Source organism: Chelonus insularis, unplaced genomic scaffold (assembly GCF_013357705.1).
Source record: "Chelonus insularis isolate UGA/USDA-ARS -01 unplaced genomic scaffold, ASM1335770v1 contig_17_pilon, whole genome shotgun sequence".
In the NCBI taxonomy this organism is placed as follows: domain Eukaryota; kingdom Metazoa; phylum Arthropoda; class Insecta; order Hymenoptera; family Braconidae; genus Chelonus; species Chelonus insularis.
Genome location: NW_023276415.1, coordinates 245,570 through 269,856, shown reverse-complemented (window position 1 = coordinate 269,856; position 24,287 = coordinate 245,570). Strand labels below are relative to the sequence as shown.

Sequence of the window (24,287 nt, the reverse complement as noted above, 5' to 3'; positions counted from 1 at the left end):
CTTTTACGCTGACTTTAAGTGTACTTTAGAGCCGCAAGTCATTGATACGCAAAAGCATGTCCCACACAATGTAGCTTTTTACCTTCATTGTACGTATAATGATAATTTATCACGATTTAAATTAAATCATTAACCTACATTTATTCAATGGTTTATGGAAGAGCCAAAGACATTTAGATCCTTTCCATTACTACACTGCTTCGGGGCTTGGTTTTGATGCAATGTCAAAACTTACGAATGTTGAGCTTGAGCTATTAATAGACCCAGAAATGGTCTTATTCATTCGTGTTTCGCAATGCTCAAATCGTTATGCTGCAGCTAATAATCAATACGTCCAAACCATTGTACAACAAAAATTAGCCTTAAGTTGGAATGACGATAAACATCAATTAATCGACGATTCAACAGATACTCTTCCTTGGGGGTATAAAAATAAAAAAACAATTTGTTTATGAATTCTTTCTATTAATAAATGCTAAAACGATTTTGTATTTTTATAAATGAAGTTTCTTATGAATTGTTATAATTCTTCATTCCTTCTGTATTATTTTATGCATTCTATTATTAATTTTATCAGGACGTCAATTAATTTTTTTTCTTCATCAATTTGTTGTCGTTCTTCGTCAGGTAATGGTATCTATTTGACATTTGCAGCTTTATCATTTGTATTGCATGGCAATTTTTCAGCATGCAAGTACATCTTATTTGCCATCTCTTTTACATATCTAAATTGTTTAGACATTCTTTTCATCGAACTTTTGCGTTGAGCCATAATAAATCGGATTTATTAATCCAGCTATTGTGTTCCTTTCCGAATCCTAACTAATTCACATAGACTTAATTGCCACGTTTTTTAATTATTTTTTCTGCTGAATATACGTCAGGATATTGGGCTCGAGTTAATTCTTTCTCGTAAAATCCGCCTTCTTTTGGTTGATTTTGATAATTGGCCAATTTATATGTTTCGAAGCGAGTATTCTCTACTTTACATATAGTAAAGATTTCAGTTGTCCAGTTGGGAGTATAACCTTTTTCAAAAATGTGTTTACATTTATTTACGCAGACTTTATCATCAACTTTGAATCAATTCTTTTTACTCACAACTTTTAATTTTTTGTAGACTGTTTCGAGTTACTTTTTTTTAAGAGCAAAAGTCAAATCGAGAGGTTTTATTTGAATAGTGCCATGTTTAGTATTATTATAAGATGAAAGTTATTGCGATAAAATATCAATCCGTTTGCAATTTCTATGGAAAGTAAATTCTTTCCACATTTTATTTTTTAATGTACAATTAAATCGTTCACAAATTGATGCTTTTAGATTGCTGAATGTTGAATACATCTTTGTATTATATTGCTTCATGAGTTTTTCAAAATCTTTATTATAAAACTCCTTTCCTCGTTCAACGTGTTGATTTCTTGGTACTCTTTTTCCTTTCAAATTTGTCATCATTGCGGCGATGACATTTCTACCATTCTTCGTCTTAATTGGTACAGCCCAAGCATACTTTGAAAAATTATCAATACCTGTCAACAAATATTGATATCTATTATTATAATATTTATATGATTACATATCGACAAGATCGGCTTGCCATGTTCCGTCAAGACCGCGTATATCCACACAGCGCCGTTGGTAATTTTTTCTGACTGGTCTATGAAGTTTTTCTGCAATTTGTTTTTTTCCCTTGTTCATTTTGTTGTTGGGTGCTGAGCAAGGAACTTTTGTATATTTTCTTCCGATGTTTTTATAACTTCAGCTTGTTTACAATTTGCTCTTCTCAAGCACGCAATCGATGTTACTCATGAAGTTCAATTGTTTTATTTAATTATTCTCTCGAAATTTCATGATATTCTTAGGATGATTCTATATGCTGTTCAACTTGGACATCAAGAGCCTTGATTTTCCCTGTATTTATTTCAATTGATTTTTTCGAATTTAAAACTGATTCTTTTTGGAAACGTGATTCTATTTGAATGAATTTTTTTGAAATTACAATTTTTTTTACAATAACTTCGAATGATACAGCATCATTCACATCTACTGACTCAGCAAGATAGTACAATCTTTTTTTATTTATGTCATACTGACTGTCAATCGTTAATTTAAACTCTATGTCAGGTGGACCTTGGATAGCACTTTTTTATACATAGATATTTCATCAATCAGTTTTCTCTGATCAGTATTAGATTAATATATAATTTGAGCTTCACGTAATTCTTCGATTATAGATATTATTTCATTGTTACGACCAAAATTTTCAGCAGCACGCGATGAAACAAGTAGACGTAATCGATCAACAAGTTCATTTGGATCATCCCAATAAATATAATCTAATGGTCGATTGTGGTTTGCCATGTGTCGATGCAAACCTTCTCCACGTTTCGGTGAATATATGTTAATAATATGACGATACTTTTTTAAATATTTATCTTCTCTGAGACTCCGATCAAGGTGATAATGTTTATGGTATGCGTAAGTGCTTTCTAAAATTTGTCCATAAGTTTTCTCATCACTCTGTGTTGTGTTTGTTGGATCAGGTGATCCCATCAATAATAATTCCAGGAGCCCGGGTGTACTTTTATATTTGTTGTTGCCAATAAAAATGAATTTATCATCAAATCTCGCGTTACCGACCATCAATTGGTTATTTTTTAATTTTATTGCTTCAAATTTTGTATCCAATTGCTTGACTTGACGTTCAGAATCGAATTTTTCAAGATATGGAACTGCTGATATTCTTTTAATCGGTGTACTTCGATGAGCTGACATTTCTTTCATTGGTATAACCTGAGCAGATGTAAAAGATCCATCATCAGTCATAAGATTACCATACATGCTATTATTCATAACATTTATATCTACTTAAAAACTCATAGGTCTTCTTTCATTGACTCTTGTTTTTTTCAATACTTACATCAAATTCTTTTTTAATTGGTGTTTTTGCGACGAATTGTTGAAGAGGAGTTACAACGGGTTTAAACATTACATCCATAGCCCGTTCGGTATTTTCTCAACCATGTTTGATCGTTTCATGTTTTCGCCGTATTGTATCATTAGCTTCAGCAATTTAATGCAAAAAATAGGCTTTTTGCTGCACTAATCAATTTATATGTTGATGAAGCAATCAAATCCCTTTCTATACCGTCCACAATTTATTTCACTATCTTTGTCGATAATTAGGAATCCACACTTATCATGCAAACATTTCGAACAAAGATCTCGAAATTGTGTAAATGACATGTCTGTCTTTACATGATCATCATAAATACGACGCTTTAGATTCACATTATCTTGGAGGAATAGAACGAGAAAATTTGCATTATCTTGTACTAAATGTTTCGGAATACATTCATAAGTTTGACAGAGATAAAACCATCAATGTCTCCATGTCGTCCTATACAAAAATATGCACGCATATTATCTTGCTTCTCGCGAGCCACATCATTAAAGATCATTATTGAATAGGGTTTTACTTTATTAGATTTCACAACTTCTTCGTTGTCATTAAAAGGAAAAGAATCCATTCCTTCAACAGTAGCGTTTCTAAAAATTATATTTTGGTTGATGTATAGCTTCGTCACAAGTAATTGCATTTTCTGTTGCTCGAACTTCATCTTGACGACAACTGATGAACTAGAGTATAAATTCGCAACTTTATAGGTGTACTTGCAGTGTCAGAAATGCTATGATAGAGTGCAGACGTGGAGCTGGCTTCGTGAATACAATCATCAATCAATTTCTGTTTGAGTTGCATATTCCCGATTATCAGTACTGTAGGCCTGGTACGAAATTAAAAAAAAATTGGTACGTGGCGATCCTGGTATCAATACATTAGACGCGGCTTGTAAAAAGCACGAAATTGCATACTCGAAAAATCGAGAAAACGTAGAAACGCTGCTGATAGAGTGCTTGCTAAAAGAGCTTGGCAAAGAGTTTTCACTAAAGACGCAAATTTCGATGAAAGAGCTGCTGCAGTAAGAGTTACAAATATTATGAAAATTGAATTAAAATTCGGAATGGGCTTAAAGAAAAAATTGGGATAAAAGTTCGAAAAATTTGAAAAAAAACCGTTAAGACAGATTGTGGATTCGGCCAAACTGACAATGAATTCGAGTGCCGATCTTATAGAATCGGCATTGATAGCAGCACGGAAAGTTGTAAAAACGATTAGTGGAAAAAAGAATGTTAGAATTCCACAAATATTACAAAAGATGCAAAAAAATGTGATCACTGTAATTTGAGAGATGTCCAATTACTTCTCAATTCACAGTCTTATCCATACGACATGAATCTTGATATAGTTTATAATCAGTATGCACTATTATACGACATGTACAACAATTTTTAAGTATCATGCCACGAAAAAGAAGCTGAGCCATTACTCTCGAAGAAGCAATTTTTGAATACATCACCTTTAATCCTAATTGATTACTCAAAGCAAAACGAATCATTGAAATCTGGACCTGTTGATATCTGACTGGAATGTGAATCAACGAAATGATTACCTGCAGATACATCAGCCTATTGTCTAATTATTCATGATCGTATCATAGAGTATAAACCATTAACCCTTTAAGTCATGCTTTTTTCTACTGCATATTTTGACCTGAAATTCCAAATTCGGTAATTTTTGGGGATGCTGATCACAAATATGAGCTTAGATTTGCAAAATTCAAGATAGCGAATCCAAGAAGGCTGCCTAAATTCTGTGCCACTGAATCGTTTCGACCCACCGATCAGACATAATTCTATGGTATATTTTGGTCTAAATTCTTGTACTCGACAGTTTTTTCGTGGTGACTAATTACAAATTTGAGGTTAGATTTACAAATTATAAAATGTTTTTCTGATTATCATCATTGATTGCATAAAAAAAATATAAAAAAGAAAAAAAAACAAATTAAAAAAAAATACAAAAATAAAAGGAACTAGAAACTCTGCACGGCTACGTCGTTAGTTCTGGGTAATGCTGAGTGAGAGTCCATTTTCTGCCATTTTCATTTTTTTAAATCTAACTTTAGATTCGTGATCCCGAAAATCCATATTGTATATACAAGTAGTTCTCTGGCAGTACCACTGCGACTCAAAGGGTTGAGTGAAGAAGTACGAAAATTGATGTAAGTGCAACATGTGGAGCGACCAGACTTTTTTCGGTAAACATGTATAAAATATAAGAATTCCCAAATTCGTTAAAAATGATTCAAGAATACGATAGACAGTTCATGAATTCCACAATAACAATAAAGAGGAACTTGGTGCAAGTAGATGATTCTAGCAATTTGGTTTTTTTAACGAAATCAAATTCAATTATTTGAGAGTCTTCAGAATTTGAGCTGGGTGCCAATTTTCAGAGATATTAAAAGATATCTGTTTTTCCGGATTTTGATTTTTTTCTCTTGATATGAAACAAGATAAATCGAATCATGATGTAAGATACTTAATAAATAAGTGTCTCGCCATTTAACATTACTAACAGATGATTTCTTTTATTCTCGGGTCAGCGCCATACAGTCAGACTCCTCTAATTTCCGTAACTCGGGAGACATGATTCTCAAAATTTGCAAATCAAGGGTTATAGTATCGCTCTATGCTGAGTAGCGCGAGTGGGGAGAAAAGATGCGGGGAGTAAGAACTGCCCATTGGAAATTGAGGGTTAGGAGGAGTCTGACTGTATTCACTTTTATTCGCGAGTTCAATTTAAATATATATTGTAAAATAAGACTCAATAACAACTTCGGAAAATTAGTAAATTAATAAAATGTTTATTAATGATTGACAGCAATTAATGAAAAGAAAGAATCCGTGCGGTCAACTCAAGTCTCAGACAAAAACTGGAGATAAACAAACTGTCCCCTCGTTGCTATAAACAATCTAATCGTCAAGCAATCGTCGTTAACCAACAAACTGTCGTTAGTCTAATAGTCATTAGATGGCGACATACAAATATTTTACACTTCTCCCGATTTTCTAAAAATTGCCACCTGGCAATTCCTATTAGTTGGGTAAAAACATTGGATTAGGCTGAAATAAAAAACATGAAAAATCTAAAATTTAATTTCTAATTCGAAATTATGATAATTAAAATAATAATCATTCAGCCTAAATTCCAATATTGCCGCTTCCCAACTCTGTCTGCTTTAAAAATAAATAAAACAAATAATTAGGAGGGAAAAATCCTGCGGCGGGTAAAAACCTCCAAACAGACCAAAATGATGTAAATTAAACTAATAACGTGATTCTATACAATAAAAGATTTCTTAAGAACTAATCGTCCGTTAGTCAAATGAAAAATTAAAAATTAAAATTTCCATCTTCAATTCCCTTTCCATCCTTCTTTTTCATCAGGAGGAACCACTAGGAAGAACCAAAAGAACCCAAAGAGTAGGAAATGCCAAGAACTGGAAGGTCACGGAACTAAACAAAATAAAAGTTCCTCACAGAACCAAAGTTCTTTTTTAAAAAAAAAATTATTTTTAATCATAAATTCAATATTCAATTAATAACTAGGTTGAATGGTCACATTTCATGGAATCAATTGTCCAAATAAATTCCGACTTCGCATCCTTTTTATAAAATAAAAATCCGACTCTCAAATAAATGATTCAATATCATTAAAACAATCAATTCAATTCCACCTTGCGCAAGGAACTTCCATAAATAAGTTCAATAGCTTCTGCTTACTGAGCAAACTAAATTATTAAAAATTAGGCTCACAGTTACGCATACTATCCGAACGAAAATATTAGGATACCTTGGACATCTAGTACCTTACTTTGCTTCACTTTGGCCAATAAATGAAGAAAAGGATTCCAGTACAATGACTCCAACCGTGTATATCCTACAGTAACTCCACGAGAACTTTCTGAGAATTTTTTATCAAGAAGATCTTTGAAATCAGTAAATAAACCAGAAATCTAATCCTAGAATACATTCTTCTTCAGTTTTAGATCTATCCTCCGGAGCAACTTCAACTTGCCAATATCCACTTTTTAAATTAACGGTAGAAAACCATTGAGCACCAAGAACCATATTCAATATGTCTTCTTGATGAGGAATTGGAGTTGAATCCTTAACTGTGACATCGTTTAATTTACGATAGTCAACACAAAATCTAATTTCATCACCTTTTTTTGGAACAAGAACAACAGGAGAAGCCCAAGGACCATTACATGGTTCTATTGCATTCTGTTGTTTCATTTCCTCCATAACTGAATCAACTTCATCCCTATAATGTAAAGGAATACGACGAGGAGCCTGTTTAATAGGAAGTGCATTTCCAACATTAATTTTATGTTGTAAAATTTTGCACTTTCCTAAATCAAAAGAATTTTTCGCACAAATATCCAAATTCTTCAATAAAAGTTCTTCAAAACGAAATTTATCATTGACATCCAAAAATTTTGAAGATCTTTCAAACAAATCTAAAACAAATTCTGGAAGTTTATTCAAAGAAGAACTAATTTTATTAATTGAAACAACTTTATTACTTTCTGAGAATTTTTTATCAAGAAGATCTTTAAAATCAGTAAATAAACCAGACTTGATTAAGAAATCTAATCCTAGAATACATTCTTCTTCAATTTGAGCAAAAACAACCTCTAAATTAACCTTAATATTGGAAATCTTTATTTCTACAGTCTCGATAAAATTAAAATCAAATTTATCACCTGAAATTGTAAAAATAGAATAAGAAATAGAAGAATTATTCGAAACAGTTACCATCCCTTTAAACAAAGAAGAATTAACAACCGTAATATCAGCAGCAGTATCAACTGTCATAATACATTTTTTGCCATTAACTTCCCCTCTAAGTAAAAGTTTCGGTTTAGAATCAGAAGAATAAGAAAAATCAATTGAATTAATTTTTAGTTTTGACGAAATTTTTTTTTGGATGAACTTTCACCAGTAGACTCATTAGAATTATGAATACTTGATAAACTACTTTGAACAGCTTGAAGAACTTGACAATTCTTCTTAGAATGTCCTTTCTCACCACAAATCCAACATTGGAAAATTTGCGAAGAATTTTGATTTTGGGAATTTGACCTAAAATTTCCTTTAAACGAATTATTTTTATCATCCTTTTTAAAATTATTTCTAAAGTTATTATTTTTATTGGAATTATAATTTTTTTTACTAAAATTATTATTATTCTTATTATTAAATTTATTTTTATACTGACCTCCAAAGGTCAAATCTTCAATCGACTCAAGCTCTAAAGCTCTCTGAGTTGCTAATTGAAGAGACTCAATTCTCTCTGAACGGAGAGAAAATTTGTAACTTTAATTTTTTTAATCCGGAAATAAATTGTAAACCAGCAATTCTATCTCTCTCTTCGGAAGAGACCGAAGGATACGCAAATTTGACAAGCCTATCCAAATCATTTGAAAAATCAGTTAAATTTTCATTTTCAGACTGTTTTCTAGCCTGAAAAAAATATTAAAAATAGCTTTACGATCAAATAAACTGCATACAAAAAATTCAAAAACATTAAAATATTATCAATGCAATGTTTAAGACAAAACAAGACTAACGATTCCAAAAGATGTTCCACTACGATCTGATCTCGATCTTATTTTTTCGACAACTGACTGATGCATCAAACCTTACGTATTTATTTATCGGATGTGACATAATTAGAAGTGCCTTGCTTCAGGCACGTACAAGTCTCTTCGCATGGTCCTTTCCTTTTTTTCCAAAAAAGCTTTATAGCTAATGTTTTACTTACGTCACGTACTGTTTTTTAAAATTTTATTACTTTTTCACTACGTGCGTTTTGCAAAAGTAATCAAATTACTAAAACAAGATATTCTCAACGAATTTTCCAAATTCTTCGTATTTCAACAAAATCATAGAAAAACTACAAAAAATAACTTATGTAATAATTGTTAACATCAATCCTTAAGTTTGATTGCTATTCTTTTTTAGCTTCTTTAACAATACATTCTGAATAATTATTAAAAATAATTTAAATACATTAGGCATTACAATGGATACTTGAATGATTTTTATTGTTGAAAATCAATTGTAATACCAATATCATATGTCTACTAATGAGTTCATCTAACAATCATATAATAATTTCAATTTTGGATATATTCCTAGACAAGGAACACCTCCCATTTGGAATAAAATTCTTTCATGTGATGACATTTACTCCTATAAAAACCATGAGGTAGGAATTATTGGCGCACATGTCTCTGAAATATTTGAAGGGGGTTTTGAAGTTTTAGATTTTTAAGACAACATGTTGTAATAGATTGACTGAAAATGACCAAATTTTTAAGATGAACCAACTCTTGTCCTAAGAGCTATTAACTTTTTCTTGACATATTCTCACTTGCCTATATACTCGATAATGATAGTTTACGTCATTAGTAATTTACCTCTATACTAGAGGCTTCGCTCCTCAACTCTAAAAAGGAAACCAATTTTGAATGAGGATCAATATCAATTTCCAAAAACTGTATAAGTAAATCCTGAAACTTTGCCTTAGATCTCACTAGGGACCCATAGACTCCTACGCCTTCAGCTACCATTTTACTCTCATTTAAACCCCCGATAGTGAAATATTTACAAAAAATAGCAAAAAGTGAATCAAAAATTCCAAAACCCTGCAAACTTTAAACCTCCATAAAATCGTTATAGTGTATTTGCGATAAAAAGCTCTTGGGGGTTTTCCATGTTGCACTAAGTCTAACGATTACCGTTTATCAAATATTTCAAAAACAACTACATTCAGAACTTTTTTTTCAAGAAAGAACGGTTGAGTTTGCAAAAAAAAAAGTATTAAATTAAAGAATCGAAAATTCTCTGCAAAAGACAATGTGTATAATTTGTCAGAGAAACTGTTTTTGCGATCTTTTCGAAAATATCTATTGAAAACAATTGTTGAGAGTACTTGAAGAATGCTTGATTCTTCGAAAAGAATATGAAAGAATAAAACGTTAGGGATCAATAATGCTACAAAAAACATCGTTCTCCTTTCGTCGTAGAACAAACCTTTCTATAGGTTCTACAATAGTCCTCCTTTCTTATTAGATATTTGCGCCTGAATATTTTGTGAACGCTTAACTTTCCGTTGAGAAACATCGGTCATGAAGTGTTTGCTAATTTGCAAGAAAAAATTAATTCTCCTAAAATCTAAAATTTAATTTTCTTAAAGTAGAAACTTCTATAATTATGATAGTTCGTAACAATCTTACTGCTAAAACTAGTTTTACCTTATGTTTACTTACATTATGTAGCCAAGCAAGTCTAGTCGGTGCTGGATTCGAATCAATATGGCATTCAAAATATACGTCATCGCCTTCCTTAATGTCTGTTGGATTCAAGGTTGATCCTAAACGTAAAGATACAATTGGCGGATCTGAAAAACGAAATTCACCATGTGTATAACTGCTAAAGTCATTTTTACATTATTCTGAGTCAAAACGTTGTCACTGATCTAATCCTTAATTCGTTCACATTAACAATCTTAATAATATTTAAGACAATACAAATAGAATCTCTAATTACAAATAGTAACGGTAATTATCTAAAGATCATCCCCTACCCCCTATCGACTTGGCGTTGTAGGGGGGTAGGTAATTACAATATATGAACGGTGGAATTAGCCGTCGGTTTTTTTTTCTATCCAACTCCAACGTTTTGAATACAACTCATTTTAGTTGATTACTTATTATATACTCTTAGATTTGATATATAATGAAACTTTTACGTAATTTATGTAATGAACACATAAAATTGGTGAACATAATTCTTAGAAAAATAAATAATATGATCATGCACGCTGTTTAGATAAAGATTTTGTAAACATATAATAAATTTGGCTTTGTAAACATACAATTCCTTGTTAACGATTTATTACACACAAAAATAACAGTAACAGAAAAATAACACTAAGAGGGTCTTTGAATTGTCTGTAGAATATTGAGTTTACTGAAATTTCACTTACAGAGTTCACTGATGAGGTGACAGATGAGTAGAGGATCACAGAAAAGTTGTGAGTTTTACTGTACTGGTCTCTGCAGCAGGAGTAGTCTGATTTTTTTAAGTAGTCTGAGTTTCATTGTGTTAGTGTCAGCCATACAGTCACAAGCGAGTTGTTCGTGTATGGATCTTGTGTGTGTCTGTCCATGAGGCCGTGAGGCGTCGAAGCCGACACCGTTCGCGCCTTTTGTAAGAAGGTGCTGATGCGGATGTCTTCTGATAGTTAGACTGCCTGATGAGTTCACAATCATCACTATAGATGATTAACTGGTAAGTTATTCCATTTCTGAGGAATATTCTGAGGATTTGTCTGGGTTTTCACTAGAGAGTTTGACTGCGTGAGCTCTCTGCTATTACACACGTAACTATTTGTCTGTTGCAACGAGTTGTCTAGGGGTTGGCATCGTCCGATGATTCCCAAGAGTCGTCCGAGTACGAGCTACGTACAAATTCTCGCAGTAACCGACGAATACTGACCAATACAGACCGTTTTTCCCGAAAACTCTGTTGGTTGAAAAATGTTAGGCCGTCGGTAGAGTACCTCAGCCCAAGTCAAAACAAAGTTGTTCATGATACTTAAAAATTGTGTAAGTTCATCAGATATTCTTTATGGTTCTTACCACCTCACACACACACGTGATGATGGCAAATTTAGACATCAGTTGTCAAACTTGTGTTGACTTTGCATCTTTTTATCGTGAAGTGAATATTATCTTCGTTTATTTCAATATTGTAATCGTCAATTGTCAAAAATTCCTCATTTATTATATTCTTCTGTAGGTTTGTCCTGATTCGACCGAACATGCAGATTAACAAATTGGTAAAGTTGGTCACACAATCAACATCGACAAAGCTAAATTTGGGAAAAGAAAACATCATAAAGGTCGTTTAATAACTGGTCAATGGATTTTCGGTGGCATTGATCGTACTACAAAAAGGTTTTAATAGAACCTGTAGCATCGCGCAATGCTGCCACTTTGTTGGAAGTCATTAAACGACGAGGATTGGAACAACAATCATATCGGATAGTTGGCGAGCATATGACTGCTTCAGCAAAGAAGGTTTTGAACATCTTGAAGTTAATCACTCCGTAAATTTTATTGATCCGAACATAAGAGCTCATACTCAAAATATCGAGCAACTGTAGAGAGATTTACGTGCAGCTACTTCAAAATACGGTAGGGGTGAAATTTATTGGCCACTGTACATTGCAGAATTCTTATTTAAGAGACAATACAAGTTCTGCTAAAGGATTTCGAGTTTCTTTAATATTATTAAAGATATTTTTAACTTTCTGATGATGATTTTTTATTAGAATCGTCATCATCATCGTAATACAAAAAAAATAGGTCTGAGCACACTTTGTCTGTGCTAACACGACGAATTCCCATTAGTAGTTGTTTATAACAAATTTAAAAAATTATAATAAATGTTGAGCAAATCCAAATCCATGAGATATACACATTACTCAAAAAATAAATATAATTTTTAATCGTTTATAACAAATTCATATTGTTATGAACAATGCGTGATTATTAAGAGTCATACCTCATCATAAATGATATCATTTTGTTAAAATCATCCAAATCAGTGTGATACATGCATTAGTCATATAGGGAATGTTAAAAGAGCATTAAATCATCGATGTTAAAATATCACGAACATTTTTTTCAATCTAAAAATTTTTGTTAGTTCTACTCGAGAACACTAATTATACAGCATCTTTTTTTGCTCTTTTCACACTCCCTCCTCCTCACTATACCCTTTGATATTTTTTGACTCTCTTTCACCGTAGAACAATAGTAATTTAATTTTCGATTCTTTTTATATGTATTTTTCCTCGATAAAATCATAATTATTTATGGCTACTTCAATTATCAATTGTAATTGTTCATAATCACAGTAAATTAATTTTAAATATTTTTTACATATTTTATTCATTACTTAGCTGTGTTTATTGTTTGTAGATTTTCAAATAAAGTTTAAAATATGTTAACCTACGTAACTCCGTAAATGATAGATTTTCATTTTTAACCCTCTCTATTTTATTAACAAGGGATGACCGACGGCTGGAATAATTTTTTTCGAGTTCAGTAGACTATTCTCTATCACCCCCTGCGACTCCAAGTCGATAGGGGGTGAGGGATGAATTTTAGATAATAACCTCTTGGTAGTTTTTCTGACTCGGCACACAATGAAAAAAAAATTAATATACGAATTTACTCACATATCACGTCCAAAGTTATAGATTTTTCCAAAAACAATCCCTTAGCACTTGGATTTTCTGCTCTGCACGTGATTTGCTTCCGATTATCTTCGATGCTTGGGATGAATTCCACTCTGCTTATTGTTTCGTTTCTACTCCTTTCTTCCTATTAACAAAATAAAAGCATAAAGAAATATGTATATGGCTTTTAGACAAGTGCTTCTAAACTTTTTTGTGAGAAACATTACTGATAATCTCTAAATAGTAATACTATGAGAGTTTTGCCGCAGTAACGTCACCGAAATGTATGTATGTTGCGGTAGAACTCTCATAGCTGTAGACTCGGCAGGGGGGGGCGTCTCTAAAAGTTTGATGTGTGGTAGAACTATTAAAGTTGTAGACGTGAAGAGTGGAGTAGGTTTCAATGAGGGCGGATTTATGTGTAAGGTGTTACCTCAGCATTACCTGGGTTTAGGCTTGAAAAGTAGGGGTGAATATGGGCCTTTCTCGAGTTTTTGATGGAGGTTGAGGTAGGATACTGCCCTCAGACTTAAGATGCCGCCTTAGTATTACTCAAGTGTAGGCGTGCAGGTATGTATTTATGACATTGATCGATTTGCGTCCGTGGAGAATCTCACAACAAAACGATAAGTAGCGGTGTATCAATCTGTGGCTGTACAATAATATGTTTCTAAGAGATCAATTTGTAAAAGTTCAGCGTTAATTCAATGGACACGTCTTTGCTCGGGCTTGGAAAATCTCACCAAACAATAGATAAAATAAAAAAGGTGAGTAGTAATTTAGAAATGCACTAACCAGCATATGGTTGATCTTAAGTTGTCGAAATATAGAAAAAGAACAAAGAAAAACTCGGTATCTTGAGAATATTTATAAACCTGATTTAAATGAAAGAAATGTTATGTCGAAAACTGATGGGCTTAAGAAATCTCACCAGAGAATAGATTTAGTTAATAAGATGTATATCACCTTGGTCATGCACCGATATGCAACTGTATGATCATAAGTTGCTTCGAAATCTATTTAAATTCAAGAAATGTTATGTAAGAAACTGATGGGTTGGTGAATTTTACTGAACAATTGATAAAATTTAAAGATAAGCATTATCTTGATGATGCATAAATGTGCATTGAAATGCATAAACATGCATAGAAATGTAGCTACATTATTATAGTTTGATGTAAAATAGCTTTTTTCGTTAATTAATTTTTAATCATTAAACTCATATATTAATTACATTCGAGAGCTGGAAAATGGAAAGGAAGAGATAAAATCTATACTATGGAAATTGTATAAAACATCAAAACTAAAATCAATGAGAACCCCCGCACACAGTGTAGGATTTCGAGCTAGCCCGGTTGCTAGTTAAGCCTAACATGAAGCTCGTTTATGTGCCTGTTGCTTGGCTAGTTTGACTGTTAACGAACAAAATACCTTTTTAAACATAATATGAATAGTTAAACGAATTGCTGTTGCAACAGCAACAATAATAGGTAGTTTACTATTCCATTGTGTAGGCGCCATGAATGGCAAACATGCAGTTTTCCGAAATCTTCGAAAAGATGGATAAATTTTTCACAATTATAGACAAAGTGACAGCGTAATTTCATTAGGACTTGTTGATGCCCAATATAAATGTATTTTTGACAACGGAAGAATGCAATTTAGCTGTTTTCAGAGAAAGTTCGTTAACAATTGAATAGGAGTCTAACTCTTTCAATCTTTCTCTTACAAGTCTCAAGCAGGATTTGATCATAATATGCCTTATGTAATAGTAGGAGATCATGCCTTCCCTTTAAATCCGAATCTTCTGAAACCTCATCCTGTTCGTCAAGCATCAACAGGCATGACAGTGTTCAATTACTGATTTAGCAGAGCTTCAAAAACATCAGGAAATGTGTTTAAAGTACTTGTAAACAGACTTTGTATACTATTAGAGACAATAACCCTATCCGTGGAAAAAGTTAAAAACAACATATGCTTGTGTTTTTCTTTATAGCGATTTTGATATCGAAAAATTGTCAGTAATATGAGCTATAAGAACATTGGAGGGAAAATTTCGCAAAGTAACCATGTAATCTTCAAGATATTGCACACCGTGGCAATTTTGGACACAATTCCACATTATTAACAATTATTATTGACTATTATAGTGTTTAATGCTGTTTTCTCAATCCTGACACAAGTTTAAAATTCTTTCACTGCTGATTTTGTTTTTTAAAAATTTTTTTTTCGATGAAATATTGTCACCATATTTTCATAAAAGTATTCTAATCATTTAATATTCATATTTTTTTAAAGATTTCGAAATTTTGTCTAAAAAATGGTATAATTTATAAATTGAGAAATTCAGGTCATTTTCCATTTTTGCTAGTTTTTTGGTTCTGCAAAAAAAATGGCTGTACTGATTTTGTTGAAAACCTAATGAGTTCTAAGTTACATAATTATGCGTTGAATGCAGTTGGTCCCACATCGATATCATTTTTTGTTCTCGAGATAATCGAGGCGAAAAATAATTCCGAACGCACATAAGTACATACACACACAGACGTCCACTGGAAAACGATCGTATTCGACTCTGGGGACGTTAAAACGTGGAGATACGTCAAAATTCGGGATTCGCAAAATCGGACCGATTACTACAACTTCCTACTGGAAAGTTAATATTGCGTTTGTTCCTTTACTCTTAATTTTGATTCTATAAGTTATAATCATTTGCTTCGTGCATTTGTAAATTTCAATTGAGCTCATTTTATTAATATGAAAGAATCTATTACCATGAAATATAATATTAGTTTCAATTTTACTTCTTATAATGTTCAAGATCAAAAATTTTTAATAAACATCGGCAGGATATAATGAAATTTTGCATTATGTAATAAAAAAACATCTCAAGGAAATTTCAATTTAAAGGTCAACGTTAAGAAGAACAAAATCCAATTAATTATTTAAATGTCATGTATTTTTGCTCGTTAAAGGTGTCAGTATGTAAACCATACGCTTAACCTTAGATACTATAAGTTTCTCTTTTTAGTCCTAGCATTTCGACCAATAGACAGGGATGAGGGGATCTTCGATACAGGAAGTGAAAATGTGTGATTTATATAAAAACAATAACAACATTTATTGAATGAAAATTATTGAAAAATTATAAAAACAATTTAAACGTTACCAATAGATTATTTCGTTTTACTCTGGTTGAGACGAATTACAATTAATTAGTCCTTAGTCGATGCTTCAGTCAGCACAAGTATTCACTTTTACTCGCGAATCAATTTAAATATCAATTTAAAAATAATTTGACAATCAAATAAACTTCATACAAAAATTTATAAACTTTGAAATATTATTAATACAATGTTCAAGACAAAACAACACTTACGATTTCAAGAGATGTTCCACGAAGATCTGATCTCAATCTTACTTTTTCGACAACTGACTGATGCATCAAACCTTACGTATTTATTTAGTCGAATGTGACATAATTAGAATTCCCTTGCTTCAGGCGTGCACAAGTCCCTTCGCATGGTCTTTTCCTTTTGTGGAAAGCTAACGCTCTTCTTACGTCACGTACTCTTGTTTTGAAATTTTATTGCTTTTCGCCACGTGGGTTTTCCAAAATTAATAAAATACCTGAAAGATGATTTCCTCAACTATTCTTCAAAACCCTTTCTATTTTAACGAAATCTTAGGAAAACTCAAAGGAAAATAACTTAAGTAATAATCGTGAACCTCATTCCTTAAGTTTTATTGCTATTCATTTTTAGCTTCTCTTGAGATATATTTTAAATAATTATGTGAAATAATTAAAATGCATTCAGACATTACATAAACATACATGATTTTATTAAGGATATATAATTTTTCTATCTTCTGATGGATATAGTATAATAAACAGATATTTTGCATGGTATTCACAATAATTTACAAAGATCATCAAAAATTATTTATTATTGTCGTAAGAACCTATTAATTCTTAAATAAAAGTAGAATAAATTAATATTAGATTTCCTTAGATCTTTGCTGTGAGCATTCAACACCGTTTGTGTCAAGTTATTTATAACGTCTATCTGTAAATCTTTATTTTTAAATATAGTTAAAATGGATCTAAGAAATACCACACATGCTTCTATTGGATCTGGTGTATCGAATTTTGGAAAATTATCGGTTGTTTCGAAGAGTCTATTAATAACTAAATAATCCCTGTATCGTAAAACTCGTCATCAACTCTCTTGCATTTCCTAGAAGGAGTAGAAATAGGTGAAGGACAATTATCTGATACCCCAGACGATGACGATAATGCTGACCTTATTCACGATTTGAATTAACATTCTTAAGACGATTACTCCTTCATCGTCGTCTTCTGCCTCAGCCTTAGCTGCAGCTACCCAGGCAAACACTACTTGTCTTCAGCAACTTATTAAGCAACTGGCTATTAAAATGAATCTGGTAATATCAGGCTTTCCAGAATATGATTCACTTACCAATCCTCAACCTTTGGCTATAGCAACGTTTAATGCCCTGGAACTATCTGTTTCTCTTGGCAAGATCGTATCATCCGGGTTTATGCGTAGATTGCCTTCTGGATCTAATCCTTCCAGTTCTACTGTTGTTTCTACTTAATTGCTGCCTTCGTCTTCTTCTTCTTCTTCTGTAGTGCCCTTTCCAGCCTTTACTTTCACTTCGACTGGCGTTATCAGAAGGACATCTAAACCTAAGACTACTGTCTCTATTGCTATAAAATTAGCTGATACTCACCTTGTGCAATCAGCTATTGCTGCCAAACGCAAGCTCGACAGGTTTTCCTCATCCATGCTTAACCGCGTAAAACTACCACCGGATGCAAAGCCGATTCCTTCTCGAGACTTCGAGATCTCAGTTCAATAAGCTGCTGCCCTCCAGGACATTTCAACTACTTGGGAAAACGAAGGTTACTCTTAAGCAAATTGGCTTTAATTATGTCTGGGCCAAAAACTCAATTGTCTGTGCCAAGTTCAAAAGTGAGGATATCACACACGTCATAAATAGCAATGATGATGGTGTTAGGCTGGCAGCAATTTATTCATCGACAAAACAGTGATAAACTCATACAACTTCACCCCAACCTGCTCTTTATGCCTGGTCTAGGTAACTTCTAGCTACGCAACTTACGGAACAATGCCACGTTTTCTATCTCCAAACAAATTTTCTGTGTGCGTAGCTGGGTGTGCTGTAACAGTCTCTTTGTGTACTCATTTTTAAGAAAAAATATCTGTGATCTTATTTAGCTGCTTTGTTATATAATTTTCGCTCTGTAACTACTCTGCTGTTTCATGTAATTTTTATTTAACCGTCTAAACAATAAATTTTCCTATCTCTCTATCTATCTATGTGAGTACACTGTACGCTTTTTCTTTTTGCTCTATTTCTTTTGTACTTTTTTGCTGTTTCTTTTACCTTCGGGCTTTTTGGTTGTGGATTACGGATGCTATTTTTTGCGATTTACATTCATGCATAATAATTTCTGCATGGGATTATCTTGATGACTGCATATTTTACGATTTATATTCGGGACCTGTCAATTTAGTAATCATTGCGGTTATCTACTGTCTTTTACATCTTTCTACACATCGCACTCATCTGTAGTGGATACTCGCCATAACTGTTCAGAAGACGAAGCAGTCCGCGGTTTTACTGACTGCCTTGACTATACAGTAGATCACTCTCTTTCCGACTATATCTTCACTTCATTTTCACTTTACTTTCATTTTGATTACAAGATTTGATAGCTCGACGAGCTCATAAAATAGTCTAGTTGAGGTGCATTTTAGAAATGAAATATTTTGTATGTCGATCAAATATTTCAAAAATAAAATTGAATTGGAAAAAGTGAGGTGACTAAAATATCACTCTGTTGAGAATTAATTAATTCTCAGTTTGAATTTGCCAGCTGACAGGAACTTCGGCGGCCATCTTGGGACTGGGTCGATAACCAATCGACCAAACAATCAATAATTCTTAATTTAGTCAATCATTTGACTAATTTTCAGTGTCCCTTTTGACTAATGAAGTTCCTGTCGCCATTCTTTCACTGTTCTCGTTCACGTGTACACGCCATTCTTATTCATTCTTAACAAATCTTACAAGTTTGAGCCAATCATCAGTACTAGTGCTACTGTAAATTATCAGAGCCATTCAAGCTTCATTCTAAAACTAGATCAAGTAATATTTTAAGACTTTTCAGTGCAATTCAAGACATTTCATCAAGATTCATTTTGCATTGCATTGATAGGCTAACGCCACGTGCACAATCACATTCTTGCTCAACTTGAGAAGCGTACTCAGCTCGTGTGGGAGGTCAATAACACCGAACACACCAAGTTGAGTATATTTTGGACATTCAATTCAGATTCAATAATTAAAAATAGACATTCAGTGAATTTGAGCGACATTCAGTCTTCCTAGTTAACAACACAAGTTTGTCAGTATACTTAGTATACCTGTTAATGCTTAAAATAAAGATACTTTATTTCTTATAAAACCTGACTTCCGTTTGCTCTGTTCTGCCACAATCATCCCTATCCTTAAACGGTTAGGTTAATTCACAAGTTGAGATTTTCTCAACATACTCAAAGTATGAGAAAAAAATTTTCCAGTAAAATATTGGTGGTTTCGGCTTCATTCACAAGATACAAATTAAAATATTTGGATTTAGCGGAACAATTTATTCTTCAATTTAAAAAAAATATAACGCGGTCGGTTTTTTTTTTTGGCTGGGAATGAATCCATTAAATTCAGCGCATTTGTTTCTACAAAATGAGCCTGGTCTTGACTTGTGCCACGAAATTTTTTATTAACCCTGTTTTCTGCTGTATATTAACTCGACTAAAAGATAACACGGAGTCAGATAGGCTCGGATGAGTTATTTTTGTCGGAGCTACCACCTCCCAAAAGAGCCACCGAACTTACTCTAGTGAATATCATAGAAGCAATAAACGACGTAAACGCGTCTATCTCTAGATTGGGAGTAACGCAGGCCAAGCATGGTGCAGTTATCAACAAAGTGCCTAATTTTAAAGCCAAAGGAGATGCTAGGTGTAAAGATGTGGAGGATTTAAAAATCGAAAATGCTGAATTAAGGTCTACTCCGGAGCATTTTACGCTACGTATTTCAAAAAAATTTGTTGACTTACAGATAAATATTAATAGGTATCGGTTATTGAAAGGGTCGGGAGGCACAGTGAAAAGTACATGTTGTAAGCTTCATAATTTAACATCAAGCAAAAAAGCTGTTTGATCATAAGATACGAAAATGATAATTGCTGTTTTCTCTGATTAGTTCTCGCTTCGTCACATCTAGCATGAAATGCACGATCAGCTTACCGTATGACAAACTATAAAGAATATTTTTATACTTCAAAAACAACCGGAATCTCATTACCAATACCATAAAGTGATATTTGTACATTTAAAGATCTAAATAATTTTTTTATCAATATTTCTGGCTTAACTAATGATAATAACATTGCAGCAATTCATTTATGTAAATAATATGATAGAAATAAAAAACGATCTAGGACCAGCAGTCATATTTTTAGACAGAAAGGAATTGTCATATATGTGAGGAGCGCATTGAACCCAATGAGTCAAGAGTTCTTGATCATCGTCATTGAACAGGAAAAAATTTTGGAGTCCTGCTCATAATAAGTGTAATTAAACTTATTAAATAGATCCTATTTCTCCAATTGTTTTTTTTAATTTATCGGGATACGATTCAAATTTAAAAAATTGTGCAAAACATTGTACTTTTTTGTAGAAAATCGAATTATCAAGAAAATCTTCTCCTCTGTTGCCCCGATTGCTTTCTTCACTAAAATTCGATGTTCGGTGATTATCATTATCCAGATTCTCCTTTTCATTCATAGCACTAGCTTTATTATTTACTATGATAATTATTGGCATTTCTTTCCTCGTCGATATTCAACGTGTCATCATTCATTTGTCCAGCCACATTAGCATCACAATTCAAATACGAGGCAATTATTTAGAATTGTGGCTCCGGGCCAAAGTCGATCTGAAATTTTTTTATGCATTTAGGGTTATTTCTGAGGGTACAAATAATGAATTTAGGACGGGGGAAACATATTTGCTTCATTATTTCAGTCATTACAGTTTTGTCAATCATGGTATATATAAAAAAATAACAACATGTATAATTATTAAAAATACCTGGCAAATTCTGAACGACGTGACTTTTGTATTGATTAGTATTGTTAAAACTCGTCCCAGATCTATGAAATAATTTGAAATACCATTGAAAGTACTAATTGTTCTAAAAGTAAAGGAGATAAAATAACTTTTTACATACAACAGAACCTATAACTCTACATACTCTCTAGCACGTAAAAGGTATAAATTCAAAATAAAACAGCAAACTATAAAACTAGCTTTTATCATTTATCGAAATCAATTTTACACTTTTAGCAGAAATGACAACGATCGAAATCAATAATTTGAGTAGAAAACTGCAATTCGATGATGACTACATTCTTAAATATTATTTTTGTTCACAATTGGAGCATTGAAATAATTGCATCTTTCAATTTCTCAATCGAATAATTATTTTAAAACATAATTTTTATAATATAAGATCCGAATTAGACACATCTTTATCACAAAGTTATAATATTTCATACCTCGTGTTGGATGCAACCAGTTGTTTCTTCAGTTGCCATCGTCTTGTTCGAGAAAAGTCATTTAAATTTTTTGAGTTTTTTACTCGCGGCATTGTTTAAACTTGAAAATAATAAGCACTGTTATTTTTATTGAATACCAATTTTACATCGCACTTCTATATCGTTAATCAATCGTTAATGTCACCTTCAATAAACTCTACCAATATCTTTCGAATATCCATAGTTCAGTACAGAGTACTTTTTAACAGTATTGTATGCTTTTATACAGATGGCACTTTTGGCACAGGAAAACCCCTAAAATGGCGGCGTATTGGTGGCATCGACGCTACAATTCTCAAAAATTATTCACGTTCCTCGAAAAAGGTCGCACGGATTCAATGTTGTGCTTACAATAGTGGTTAAACTTGTACACTATTCGTGATGTTGAAAATTTCAAAAGAGGGAGAGTGGGAAATTCCTGTTGAAATGTTCAAATCATTTTTTCTCTCAGTTGTTCACTGATAATAAGTATCTAAATATACGTTTAATAATAATATATCCCCTTTTTACTAGGTGATTAATTCTTTTTTGATTATAAGAAAAAATTTAAAAGCAATTAAACTGTTTTATCCACTGATCGCTCGATGAAACATAAATATAATTAGGTTTTTTTTTTTTTTTTAAAACGAAAGGTATCTTCAATCCTTATTTGTTGATATGTCGGGGCGAATAATTCAAAAAAAATTTGCTTTTTCAATCGATTTAGAATTAAGCAGAATGAGGATAAATGAAATAGGCGAAAAAAAGTGACATGACCGAAGTCTACGTTAGACGGTTAAGAACAAAAAATGTCTATGAAGTATTGTCCATTTCTGCATAAGTGCAAAGTATTAATGAAAATGTGCAGACTCTCGTGGGAAAAAATAGTTTATAATAAAAAAACTCAATGACGCGTACATTTTTCTGCCTGCGAATGGTTTTTTTGGAATCCTCGTGCAATTTTACATTGAAAAAACCTCGGTTCAAAGTGTGAGATTCAATTCGCTAATTCCTCTATTTTTAATTGCACCGCTACTGGACTAGTATTATGGTTTTTTAATCGATCGATCGGCTGGAAATTAGTTCATAAATTTTAGCGCATTTTTTTTCATAAAATGATTCCACTCCCGACTTGTGCCATGAAATGTCATATTAACCCTGTTTTTTTCTGCACATTGACTGGCCGACATTTCAAATTTTACACAGATAGGAAATTGTAATCTTTTAAACTGAAATAAGAAGTTCGATGGGATAATGGATATTCCAGGTATAAATGCCGTTTTATCTTTGCCACAACCAGATGTAATCACAGCTTCGATTGCATTCTTGTGTGAAGAAATTACTTGTAATCTAGTACTATAGCGACGTTTCGGTAGATTTAAATTAGACCGGGTACATTTCTGCTGTCCAAAAATTCCGCTGGACAGTACACCGCTTGATCTGTTTAACACATTATATGCATTAATCTCATTGGCTCGTGTAACTTTAGTAATAACAGTTAATGTTTGAATTAGTAACATTGCAGAAAACTAATATAATAGCAAATAATTCGTTGGGTGTAGAGTACCATTGATAATTTTTAAACTTTCAAATGAGGTTGGTCCTCTTCTAACATGTAACAACATCCATAGATAATAACATTCGTCATCATTCAGATGTACTGTATATACTTTTCCAAGAGTATGTTCGTAAAAAAATACCTGGATACCCATCAACGGGAGTTCCACGCCGTCGCCGTTGTAAAATTCTTCGGAGTTTATCGAATGTACAATGAGATGGTACTTGAAAACTGGGATTTACAATGTATTACAACATTTACATATATTTGCAAATATACTTTATTGACTTTACACTACTACAAAGTTTAACATTGATATGTGCATTGAATGTTCGTAACAGAACAATCCGCTGATTATCAGTATTGAAACTATATTTTTGTAATTGAATCGTTGCTTTTCTACCACCGATTTAAGGTAATGGACGTCTGTAAAATGGATAATCATCGTCACCTGTTACAGTTTCTGTTGTGAATGGCTTCGGAAATCTTTCACTACAACTTCCATTTTTCATGCAAGAAGATTATGGATTGTGTGCATCATATAGACTATGTACTATGTGTGGTTTTACTATTCCAAATAATTGAAGATCTACCTCTTTATTGGGTAATCCTGCCCAGACCACAACGTCAATTTGCTCCGTGTTTATTTTTCTTACTGGCCATATTAAAATATGAGCATGATGCAAACAAGGTTTTTGCTATTTAATACTGTGCATGAAACAACGGACAGATCCACTAAATTTTCCTTTTACTAAAATATTCATCAGTGTTCTTAATTTTTGTTTGAACACTCTTGACACTATATCATGACGATCAG

The 24,287-nt window shown here is 32.5% G+C and overlaps 1 protein-coding gene across 1 annotated transcript in view; it reads right to left on the bottom strand.

The window, feature by feature from the left end:
- LOC118064294 (neural cell adhesion molecule 2-like) overlaps positions 1 to 24,287 on the bottom strand; it is a 433,677-nt gene that overhangs the window by 258,992 nt on the left and 150,398 nt on the right. The window contains exons 8-9 of the mRNA XM_035078796.1: positions 13,223 to 13,367; positions 10,242 to 10,372 (exon numbers count right to left, since the gene is read on the bottom strand). Coding sequence (XP_034934687.1) covers positions 10,242 to 10,372; positions 13,223 to 13,367 — 276 coding nt within the window. The remainder of the gene's footprint in view (positions 1 to 10,241; positions 10,373 to 13,222; positions 13,368 to 24,287) is intronic.